The 10,840-nt window shown below is 33.5% G+C and overlaps 2 protein-coding genes across 4 annotated transcripts; one reads left to right on the top strand and one right to left on the bottom strand.

The window, feature by feature from the left end:
* Positions 1 to 2,351: 2,351 nt before the first annotated feature.
* Positions 2,352 to 7,710, top strand: LOC142628946 (protein CHLORORESPIRATORY REDUCTION 7, chloroplastic). 2 transcript variants are annotated; one of them, XM_075802968.1, is made up of 3 exons: positions 2,352 to 2,523; positions 3,455 to 3,600; positions 7,318 to 7,710. In XM_075802968.1, exons 1-3 carry the CDS (start codon positions 2,439 to 2,441, stop codon positions 7,588 to 7,590), a joined length of 504 nt encoding a protein of 167 aa, XP_075659083.1. In that variant the 5' UTR covers positions 2,352 to 2,438; the 3' UTR covers positions 7,591 to 7,710. The 2 variants fall into 2 exon arrangements, with proteins under 2 accessions (XP_075659083.1, XP_075659088.1); XM_075802973.1 differs by having other exon boundaries at positions 2,354 to 2,523; positions 3,458 to 3,600.
* Positions 7,711 to 8,384: 674 nt separating this feature from the next.
* Positions 8,385 to 9,404, bottom strand: LOC142628957 (uncharacterized). 2 transcript variants are annotated; one of them, XM_075802982.1, is made up of 4 exons: positions 9,259 to 9,404; positions 8,972 to 9,165; positions 8,766 to 8,871; positions 8,385 to 8,645 (listed from the first exon to the last, which is right to left on the bottom strand). In XM_075802982.1, exons 2-4 carry the CDS (start codon positions 9,154 to 9,156, stop codon positions 8,601 to 8,603), a joined length of 336 nt encoding a protein of 111 aa, XP_075659097.1. In that variant the 5' UTR covers positions 9,157 to 9,165; positions 9,259 to 9,404; the 3' UTR covers positions 8,385 to 8,600. The 2 variants fall into 2 exon arrangements, with proteins under 2 accessions (XP_075659097.1, XP_075659102.1); XM_075802987.1 differs by lacking the exon at positions 9,259 to 9,404 and having other exon boundaries at positions 8,972 to 9,252.
* Between the last annotated feature and the right edge of the window lie 1,436 nt (positions 9,405 to 10,840).

The following is a 10,840-nucleotide window of genomic DNA, read 5'->3' on the forward strand; positions in this document are numbered from 1 at the left end:
CAAGGCTGCCCCCAAGTTTGTGTTAAGAGTCAGTTTAGTTGGATGAGGAGATCCATTTGTTTGGAACGTAAGTACAAATCATCAGCAACTGGTGACAGCCATTCTTTCCAAAAACGACAAAAGTTTCCTTCAGTTGACAAATTTTAATCGAATATATCGTCCAAATTTTGAATGCAAGACTACATTAAAAGTCTAGGACCACAATTTTCACAAAATTTTTCACGACTTTTTGTCACAAATGTATTGTAACAGAGTGTAATTTTTCACAAATTTTTCCTTTTTTTTGAGACTTGTTTGGAAATTAAAAAATTTTGTCAACTCGTATACCTTGCTTAATAATTTTGAAAAGTTAATAAACAATAGTTTATTAACTTTTTATTTTTGAGTCGATACTATTTATTAACTAAAGATAAAAATAAAAAGTTACCAGGATGAAATCAACGTATACAATTTATACATACAAAGTTTTTGGGAACAAACTTCCTACAATTATTTATTCAATCTGTATTTATTATCGTAGCCGTTGCTTTCCTATTGTGTTTGATCTCCTCATCACACGGGAATGACTTTCTGATTTGGTTTATGAATTTTCCTTAAAAGATAATGTTGAATGGTCTTTCCTTATTTTTGGGTCTTCAACAGATAATTCCATATTGGGGAGACATACACTATTTTTTATTGGGCTGGTTATCTTCATTTATGCTTTTCTTCTACCCAAAATTATATATCCCTTTTGCATTCAGCTTCTTAAAAAAAAAAAGGGAAGAAGTTGGGGTTGGTAGCCAAAATATGCCACACACGTAACTCATGATTTGTGGCAGGCTAGCAGCCATGGAAGGTAGAAATTTCCCTCCAGTGACCTAATATCTTTCTCCTTCTTTCTTCTTCTTCTTCTTTTTTTTTTTTTGACATCAATAATACTAGAACATCCACATCAAAATAACTAAAATTTTTAACATTTAGTAACTCAAAAATTTACTTTACCTATTTTAACACCTTACTTTACAATACATCTTACATCAAAAGTTTTATTTTTTTACTACTTCATTTAAAATAATATAAACACCTCATTAGAATAATAAATAAATAAAAACCTCCACAAATACCAAAGCAACCAGCCACTTCATATAAGGAATATAAAAATATTTTTTGTTATAAGTTTTGAGCTACAGTAGATTGTCATCTACCTCATTTGCCAAAATTTATAAAAATAGTAACATTGTTATAGTATATTTTTTTGTGGAATGAGTTGCTAAAAATTGACTTTTTAGCTTTTAAGAGCTTTATTCCAAATGCTCTAAAACTTTCTATATCTATTCTCCTCTCTTGAAATGTTCAAATCTTCATAATGTTACTGGTTTTGAATTTTTGGATTTTTTTCCATGGATAGACACGGTAAATCAAGTTAGTAAGCCTAGCTATTTTTATTTTATATGAACATGATGAGTCCCTCAATATAAGAAGAAAATAAATTTAATAAGGATGGGGTGCAAACCCCTTAATAAGAACATGTCACATAATAAGAGTTCCTTACAATTTTCAAAAAATTTACATATTTATATATATTCACTATATACATTTTAAAGAACTTATACAATTGTGTAGATTCAACGTACAATATTTTTCAAGGAATGTACACCAATGTGCACATTTGATGTACACAATTTTTAATACTGTATATAATTCTATACATTTCTCGTACACATTTTTTAAAGAATGTACTCAGTTATGTATACTTAACGTAAATTTTTAATAAACATACACGATTATAGTTCAACTTAGGACTGAGATTGATTTGAGTTCATAGCTACCCACAACCCGACCCAATAAAAATCAGGAAAATCGGCTTTGCTAGGTAGGAACCTGATCCAACCCGCAAATTTGGGTCAAACTTTTTATTATTATATAATTTTTTTTAAAAAATCTCCCACCCAATGTTGTTTTGGGCTTTTATTTTTGCAGATTAGTTGAGGATATTCTTAAATATTAGTGCATTTTTTTTCTATGGTATAGTAAAAGTATAAACCATAAATTTTTTTCTATGATATCAAAATAAATTTAACTAGCAATTTAAACTAAATCTTAAAATCCAAAATTAATCGAACTGACAAATTTAAATAACTATTTCTATTTTCTAAGACTATTGGGTTATAATTTTATTAATCAGAACCCAACCCAATCCAAACCAAAAAAAAAAAAAAAACCCACAAAACTTGAAGCATCGGATTGGGTCAAGTTGTTAAGTTGGTGGGCTGAATGTGCACGGTTACACCTGAAGCTCAAGAGGGTAGTTTTGAAAATATAACCAAAAAAAACGAAGAAAGAGGGTAAGACATGTAAGGTAGTTGGAGGTTCAGTTTGTTTTTGTAATCAATGTTATCTACAACATTTTTTGGTACATATAATATAAGCTCTCACCCACATTTTAATGACGAAAGATGTTGAAAATCACAGGCAAACTGGTTCCAATGGAGGGAGCTTTGGAGAAGCAGCTGTTCATCAATGGAGTTCAGAACCTCGGTTGTAAGTTCTTCTCTTTGAACTGCTAATCAGTTTATTAGCTCTCTTGCTATATGTACTATGACAGTCCAAATTTGTTTTTTTAACTTTATGTAAGTGTGAGCATGAAATGAAAGAAGATAAGTCTTGGTGATGAATCTGATGATTTAATAAGATGTAATGGAGCACTAGGTTTTGAGTCAATGATTGTTACATACGTGTTTTCCTACTGGTTGCATAGGATTCAAGATAAACTTAAGAATTGGAAAACAAAGAAAAGGGGATCTTATTAAAGCAGTAAACTATGACTGTGGAAGTGAAATTGCTAATGTATTGTAATATTAAACAATTAACATTGATTTAAGTAGAGTTGTCAAAAATCTGTAAAAAGTATAGTTCTTAAATTTGGATAGCCTGGATGCTACTTTGTCAAGAAGAAAATGACCTCAAAAGTCAAAGAGACACAGAACAACTTTGTATGGAGTTGAAATATGCTAGCAAGCGTGAGGTCACTAATAGGAAAGTGCATGTTGACAGTCTGAAAATACATGAACATCAGGACGTGTTATTAATCAAAGCATAATTTGGAGCAACTTAATGAATCATGACAATGCTAACAATGATTAGATTGGAAAGTATATTGTTCATATTTTATGAAATCAACAAAAATTCAACATTATTTACATTGCATTGTAACTTATAAAAATAGAGTTTGTGACTTCCTGAATAATACAAGGTGGATGTGAGTTCAGACATTTAATGTCACAAGGAATCCCTCAAGACAAAGTCTTGGCGTTCTCCTCTGTTTAAAAGAAATGGTGAACATGTTAAAAAGTTCCCTTTTGAATTATGTACTTCAATTACTAGCAGAAACAAAACCACTAGTTACCTTAAATATATCAGAGAGTATATTTAATCACCTAAGGAAGAAACGTTGTGCAATTCAAAATGATAGCAGCATCACACGCATGTAAAGAAGCAAGACAACATATTCGAAGTCCATCAATTCACTCAAGACCAGCGGATGTAACTGCATACTGGAATTCTTCAGTCCATCACAAACTGCCTAAAATGTCAAGCAACAACAGACATGCATTAAAGGTAGCTTACTTCTTTGCCCCCTTATCAACAGAAGAAATGCATTGAAGGTTCATCTAATATCCTTGTTCTTTGATTTCTTAGACAATATATATCCTTATCCTCAAACCTTCCCATGCATTAAGTGAAACCAACAAGTTTTTTGTATATTGTATTACATATGAAAATCTGGTGCGGGGAGACGCAAGAAGATTATTATTTAGTATTATTTATGTTTGCAAGTTAATTGTATTTGTATGTTTTAGGTCCTATTAGTTTATTAGGCTATTAGTATTTTAATTTGGAAGTAAGGTTATTTTTTGTAATAAGGCAATTAGGGTTTCCTAACCAATTAGAACTAGGGTTTAGCAATCTTTTATAAGCAACCTATTGTACTCCTTGAGGAGATAGTTGATATTTTGATGAATGAAAAAATGGCCGTTTGGTCTTTCTTTAGTCTGGTTCTGACTCCTAGTGGTTTCCCCACTTGGTGCGGACTCCAAGCCAGGCTTAGTTGCCACTCCTAGGTTATATCCATTTATTTTATTGTTGTTTCAATTTTGTTCTGGGTTGTCCTGTGTCAAAATCTTTAATAGATAATTTTTTACCAAGCAACAAGAAATAGCAAACTGACAAAAAAGGGTCCAAGTCCCCAAGCTAATTTTTCTTCACCAAGATTTGGGTACACAGATGGAAATGTCACTCTTAATCTTATAGTGAAAGGAGCATATCAGAAAGGATTGAAAAGAAATGTCTATGTATTAAGCTAATTGGGTCTGTATATTGTATATATAACAAACTATACATAGGGCTCTTTTATTTATTTATTTATTTTTATTTTTATTTTTTGAAACTCATAGGGCTCTTTCATACAGCTCTATTGTACAAAAAGTACAATACAGTGGTACTAGTTAATTCAATCTAGACTGATTATAATGGGTTTGGGCCTATTGGACTAAGGATATATTCTAACAGTCCCAGCAGAGGAAGTGGCCTGGTAGATGGAACCTGGTGAAGATGTATGGCAGCTAATCATTAGAGGAAATCGACCACAACTGTCAAGTACCCTAAAGCAGATGATGACAAGTAAAAATCAATCCCAGTGTGTTTAATTTGTTCATGGAAGATGTTATTGATCACAGTTTGGATTGAATCCTGTTTTTAAATAGATAGTGACTATTGTGGGTAAGGAATTTTCCTAAATCTAGAAAAGCCATAGAAGTTTTGATGTTATATCAGCAAGTGCCTTGTATTTGACTTTCGTGCAAGATTGAGCAACCACAGTTTGCTTGTTGCTATACTAGGAGAAGAGAGAGTCGTTGAGCAGAAAGCAAAATCTTGTGGTGGAACAACAATCTATAAGGTTTCTTGCCTAGTTAACATTAGTAGAGGCACGGATCATCGAAGGTGACAGTGAGAAGTTTAGGCCACAAAACAAGTGCCTTTCAAATGGTAAAGAATGCAGAGAACTATGGAAAAATGGGAAGATCACGGCGTTGCCATGAATTTGTTGATGATATCTACTGCATATGAGATATAAAGATGTATAACTGTGAGATACACTAAACTCCCAACGAACTTTCTATAGCAGGTAGCATAATGAATAGACTCCCCATCATGAGCATTGGGTCGAACATTAGGCTCAAGAGGTGTATCAGATGTCTTATTGTCAGTAAAATCAGCTCGAGAAAGAAGCTTTGTGGTATCTTTTGCTTGAGTGAGATAGTAGCCATCAAGAGAAGAGGATACCTCAAGACAAACCAAAGCAATCTCAAATCCTCCATCTCAAATTGTTAATTGAGGAACTACTTGAGCTTGTTAATGCCCCAAATTTTTTTACCAATAATCATGTCATCAGCATAGAGCAAAATAAGGATGGTGCCATGGTTTGCGCATCTAATGAACAATGTTGAGTCATAAGAGCTAGTTGAATAACTGAGCTGGGAATGGTTGAGCTGAATTTAGCAGACGAAGCATGTGGTGCTTGCTTTAGTCTATATAATGCTCTACAAATCTGACCTATTGTTGAGGATGTCATAAGAGCTAGCTTAATAACCGAGCTAACAATGGTTGAGCTGAATTTAGCAGACCAAGCTCATGGTACTTGCTTTAGTCTATATAATGCTCTACAAATCCGACCTATTGTTGGGGATGTCATAAGAGCTAGCTGAATAACCGTGCTGGGAATGGTTGAGTTGAATTTAGCAGACCATGCATGTGGTGCTTGCTTTAGTCTATATAATGCTCTACAAATCTGACCTATTGTTGAGGATGTCATAAGAGCTTGCCAAATAACCAAGCAAGGAATGGTTGAGCTGAATTTAGCAGACCAAGCATGTGGCGCTTGCTTTAGTCTATATAATGCTTTACAAATCTGACCTATTGTTGAGGATGAGAAAATCCTGGAAGTAGCTGCATATAAACTTCCCTGCTAGATCCTTATGGAGAGAAATTCTTTACATCCATCTGAGAGTAGTCCCTGTGGAAAGTGAAAACCATTGCAATGAGAGTGCAAGCATAGGAGAGATGGGTGACAAGAGCAAAGGTCTCTTTATAATTAATGGCATACTCCTACATAAATCCCTTAGCTATAAGGCATGCTTTGTAGCATTCAATAGTGCCATCTGAACATGTCGTGAACTCCCACTTGCATCTTATAGTAGATTTTCCTGGAGGTAGATCAACCATATCCAACACCTTGTTTTTGTTAGTACATCCAATTTCTGCTTCATTTCTTGTTGACATAGAAGGTTAGATGACGCCTCATGAATGGTGTGAGGTTTGTATAAGGTGGCTAAGGCATGATAACAATAATCACGAAGGTGGATTGGTGGAGCTTTTACCTGAGAAGATCAGTGTTGTTCGCTTGAAAGAGTGCAAATTGGAAGTCATCTGGGATGTATGGTTGATAACCAATAGTTCATGAAAGGGATGCAGTAAGTTTTACAAGTGGCATAGTATGCTAATGTCTATTCACTAATGCCAATTTGAGAGTTATTGTAGTTGAGAGTTAGCATAGAGCAAAGTATCTGTACCAAGGTATCATGTTAACAATTGTGCTTAAGTGGGAGATTTAAGTATACGAGGGTGATAACATCATAACTTGGTGATATTTGACCCCTGAAGAATTGTTTGTTTTACAATACGATTGTGTTATTTGGTGATGTTTGCAACCCTTGAAAAAGGTATAACTTTTCAAAGAGACTCTTGGTGAAGGTAAAATAACCTTTGGCAAAGGTTGCAACTCTTAAGAGAGACAACTCCCCACAAGATTGTAAACCATCCATAAAGTGGCGTTTGCTCAACTATAAATAAGGGGGATGTGTGAGCATTCAGGGTCGTTCTATTCCCTTTTCATACATTTCCTCCGTATGTGATCACCATCCTCATGGGATTAGGATCAACATAGCTCAAATGCTACAAAAAAACTGAAAATTCTGTACATTTTATATGTCATAAAGAATTTAGAGGGGGCTTTTATGTAAGGCTTACTGATCTAAGCCTGATAGTACAAGCAATAGAATGTAGTATAAGTGCAACACTGTACAGCATAGTATAGAGGTACTAATACATTGAACCTACTATAATAACTATAATGGGCTTAGGGCTGTTGGGCCTAGGATATACTCTCAACACTAGTGGCTTTGACTCAACTGTTTAGTTCAGATTTAAGAAATGACTGTTTTCAGATGCATATCTTATTACAAGTGCCATTTTCAATTCTCAGTACATTGTTTTCAGGTTTATGCAATTAGAAGAAGTAGGAAATATCAGAAGAGTGAAACTTATGTTCTAATGGAACCAGGACAGGAAGAGAGATTTGTTTCTGAGGAAGAGTTAAAGGCGAAGTTGAAAGATAGGCTGGAAAACTGGCCAGGCGAGGCCCTCCCTCCAGATCTTGCCAGATTCGAAAAAATTGACGGTGCTGTTTTGTTCCTAGTAAAGTCTGTTTGTGAACTTGAAATCGATGGAAATGTTGGTTCAATCCAATGGTATGAAGTTCGTTTGGATTGAGAAAATGTTACATAATTAAATTTGCCTGTTCTAAAGATGATGGAACCACGCTACATATAATTTTGCTACAACTAAGAAATAGTTATAATATAAGAGCAGCCATAAGATTCATTCATGTAAGTTGGACATGTTGAGATAAAGGTTTGATTACAATTTACTAAAGTTTGCAAACAAGAAAGAAATATTCCTAGGGAACTTCATAGAGGCCAGCTTTACATCCTTAAAACCAAGTATTCACCACATTCAGTTAGCAAAAACAGAATATCAAAAAAATCCTAATCAAAACTTGCTCCAGTTTGGGACCTAGGGAAAGCAAAACTGAATTGATCCAGTTTGGGTCATGTTTCTCATGTTCTTAAAAGCTGGAATGAATTTAATGTTGCTTGTGGGGCATTTCATGGAACTTTTATGCCTGTTGTACTAGTTGTCCTGCCTAGCAGGCTTTTTTCTTCTGGTTTAAAATTTCTTACTCCATCATCAAAAGAAAATACAGATTTTAGAAAGGAGAATAGACTTATAACTATGATTTTATTCAATGCGCGCGACTGAGCAATGCATTGTGAAGTGGGCTGTTGCCTAGACATGACTTAGAACTGTTTCATAAGAGTGTGCACTGCACCTTTAGCCTTCAGTGTATAGGCTGTGCTGAGGTTGCATTGTGTTCACCAATCTTAGGACTAGTCAAGACTCAATAGTACTCCTCCTAGTTTTCTTCAAAACAAGTACGAACCCACGTCTAGTATGTTTGACTCGTTTCCCTGTCAATCATTTTCTTCAACAGAAGCATTTGCACAGACTCTAAATAGTGAACAATTTCCTTATTACAAAACTGCAGTCAAATTACATATGAAGCCTCAGAGAATTACAACATTACACGCATCTTACTCAAATAGAAAGCAATAGGGTTTCTGCACATACAATCCCATCAAATGTTCTTGAATTTGATGACATCGTTAGGATCAAGAAATCCATCTGATCTTGAAGCTTTTATCCAACAGGTATAAACTTCTTCACTTTTCAAAGAGACCCACATCCTGAACATGCAAGTCCTGGATCTAAACCAATGACACAAACAACACAAATAAGAAAAAAAAACAAATGGGTAAATTATTTGAACCCCAAACTCCAAAGTCTGCTAAAAGAAGAGCTCTATAGTTCAATAACATCTTATATACCTTGGTTTGATTTATACTAGGTGGTAAAAGCATGCCACCTTTTCTGCTTCTGGCAAGAAGGCCTTTTGTAACTGGGGACATCATCGAATCAGTTGGGCTTCTATACCTGCCAAAGAAATATACACACAAAAAAAAAAGTTACAAATTGCAATACTAAACATGAAGTGTATTGCTGAAACTGTAGGAAACACTGAAAAAATGTGTACCTTTCGGGGAACTTGAAAGCCTTGGGGACTTTAAGGCGTTCTGGGGTGCTGGGTTTGCGCAAATCATTGCTGGGATTTCGATTGTTTTCATCATTTTGTTGAATCTGGGGTGGTGTTTTACAGTCAATAATGGTGTTTTCTGGTTGGATTGGGCTCTTGGGAAGCATATTGAGCACGTTCTCCATTGAATTCACCTGTAAAAAACGCAAAGCATTAATTAAGCATCTTGAAGAAAAGTACTAATAACTGTTGGACCTTGGTGAGAGATAGGGATTAAGAAGTACAACCTCTGATTAGAGAGAGAGAGAGAGAGAGAGAGAGAGAGAGAGAGAGTTTTGCTGGAAAATTGTAATGAGCTTAAAGCGAAATTTAATGTATGGGATGTAGGGAATTTGAGTGGTAGAGATAACCGTTGAGGGGGTGGTGTTGTTTGGTTGGTTCAACGGTCGAATTTAGGCTTTGGATTTGTTTGAGGATTCAAAAATAAAGTTGCCCGTTGAGGGTGCTGAGGGAGAAAGTATACAGCCCCCTTAGCATATGGCCCACCGTATAAAAATATGAATGAAATTAAAAATAGAGAGAAATGCTAATGAATGCTATTGCGCATTGGTTAATAATTTATTTAAAGAAAATTTTTATGAAAAAAATAATAATATTTTGATAGCTTTTTTCACTTTCTATAAAATTAGTGTCAAAATTTTTCTAAAATAGATTATTAACCAATACCGTAAGAGCACTCGTTAGCATGACTCAAAAATAAAAATATGGTATGGGTAATTGGGTAAGACCTAGCAAAATCGGACCCAATTTGAAGGAAAATATCAAACCCCTTTTTTAAGCTGTTTTCAGGTTAACTCGTATGACCTGCGATCCAACCATTTTTTATAAAAAAAAAAAGTGTTTTATTACAATTATTATTATGATTATTATTTTTAAAATTGATAGGGTTGTAGGGCTAGGTTTAATTAGAGTGGGAAAATTTATATGGTAGATAACAATTCTCAAAGAGAGGTGTTACGTTCACAACATTTTTACAACAAATCATAGGTGGTTAGTTGTTATAGGTTCAAATTTGAATTTAATACTAAGATTACTTTTTTGTCCCAACAATAACAACCAGTAACAACTTGCCATTTAGGATTTGTTGTAAAAATGTTATAAAAATGTTGTGGACATATCATTTTTCATTCTCAAATATTAAGATTTTTAACGCTGGATCTACTATTTATGTTGAGTAGATTGAGGTGCATTTCATATTAAATATGAAAACTTATTAAGTACTCCCGGAGTACCATAAATACGTAGTCCCTCTTCTCACATGAATTGTACGTCCTATTATAAATTTAATTAGTGAGACTCACAGTTCATGTGAGAGGATGGAATACGCATTTATGGTATTCTAGGAGTAGACAATAATTTCCCACTAAATATATATTTATATATTATTACCTAATATGTTATGTTTTATTTTTAAAACCTTTTATATATATATATATATATATATATATATATATATAGGTAATATATAACTTTATTATTATTTTACATGTAATAGGAACAAGTACATTTGAGAAGGTTGATAACTTGACATGATCCACAATATATATATATATATATATATATATATATATCTATTTTGTGATTATATTATTAGAACACTAAAATTTGTAAACTTAAAAATTTATGTGCTATTTAAATTTTATTTTTGAGTTTTTATTTTTATTTTTTACATTTAGTACTTTTTTTGTTCAACTATTTATTTATTTTTGCATGTGAAAAAATACAAGTCAACTCATAACCTAATCAATCCAACCCATTTACAACACATTTAGGATTATATGTTTTTTTTTTTTTGCTTAAAAAAAAGGA

Source organism: Castanea sativa, chromosome 1 (genome assembly GCF_040712315.1).
Source record: "Castanea sativa cultivar Marrone di Chiusa Pesio chromosome 1, ASM4071231v1".
Classification (NCBI taxonomy): Eukaryota; Viridiplantae; Streptophyta; class Magnoliopsida; order Fagales; family Fagaceae; genus Castanea; species Castanea sativa.

Bases quoted from the DNA above. Each gene is read 5' to 3' on its own strand.
- LOC142628946 (XM_075802968.1), top strand. From the start codon at position 2,439: ATGTTGAAAATCACAGGCAAACTGGTTCCAATGGAGGGAGCTTTGGAG. The intron at 2,524-3,454 runs GTAAGTTCTTCT...TCAAAATGATAG, and splicing joins TGGAGTTCAGAACCTCGGTT to CAGCATCACACGCATGTAAA. The intron at 3,601-7,317 runs GTAGCTTACTTC...CATTGTTTTCAG, and splicing joins ACAACAGACATGCATTAAAG to GTTTATGCAATTAGAAGAAG.
- LOC142628957 (XM_075802982.1), bottom strand. From the start codon at position 9,156: ATGGAGAACGTGCTCAATATGCTTCCCAAGAGCCCAATCCAACCAGAA. The intron at 8,872-8,971 runs GTACACATTTTT...TTTCTTTGGCAG, and splicing joins GCTTTCAAGTTCCCCGAAAG to GTATAGAAGCCCAACTGATT. The intron at 8,646-8,765 runs GTATATAAGATG...TCATTGGTTTAG, and splicing joins CTAGTATAAATCAAACCAAG to ATCCAGGACTTGCATGTTCA.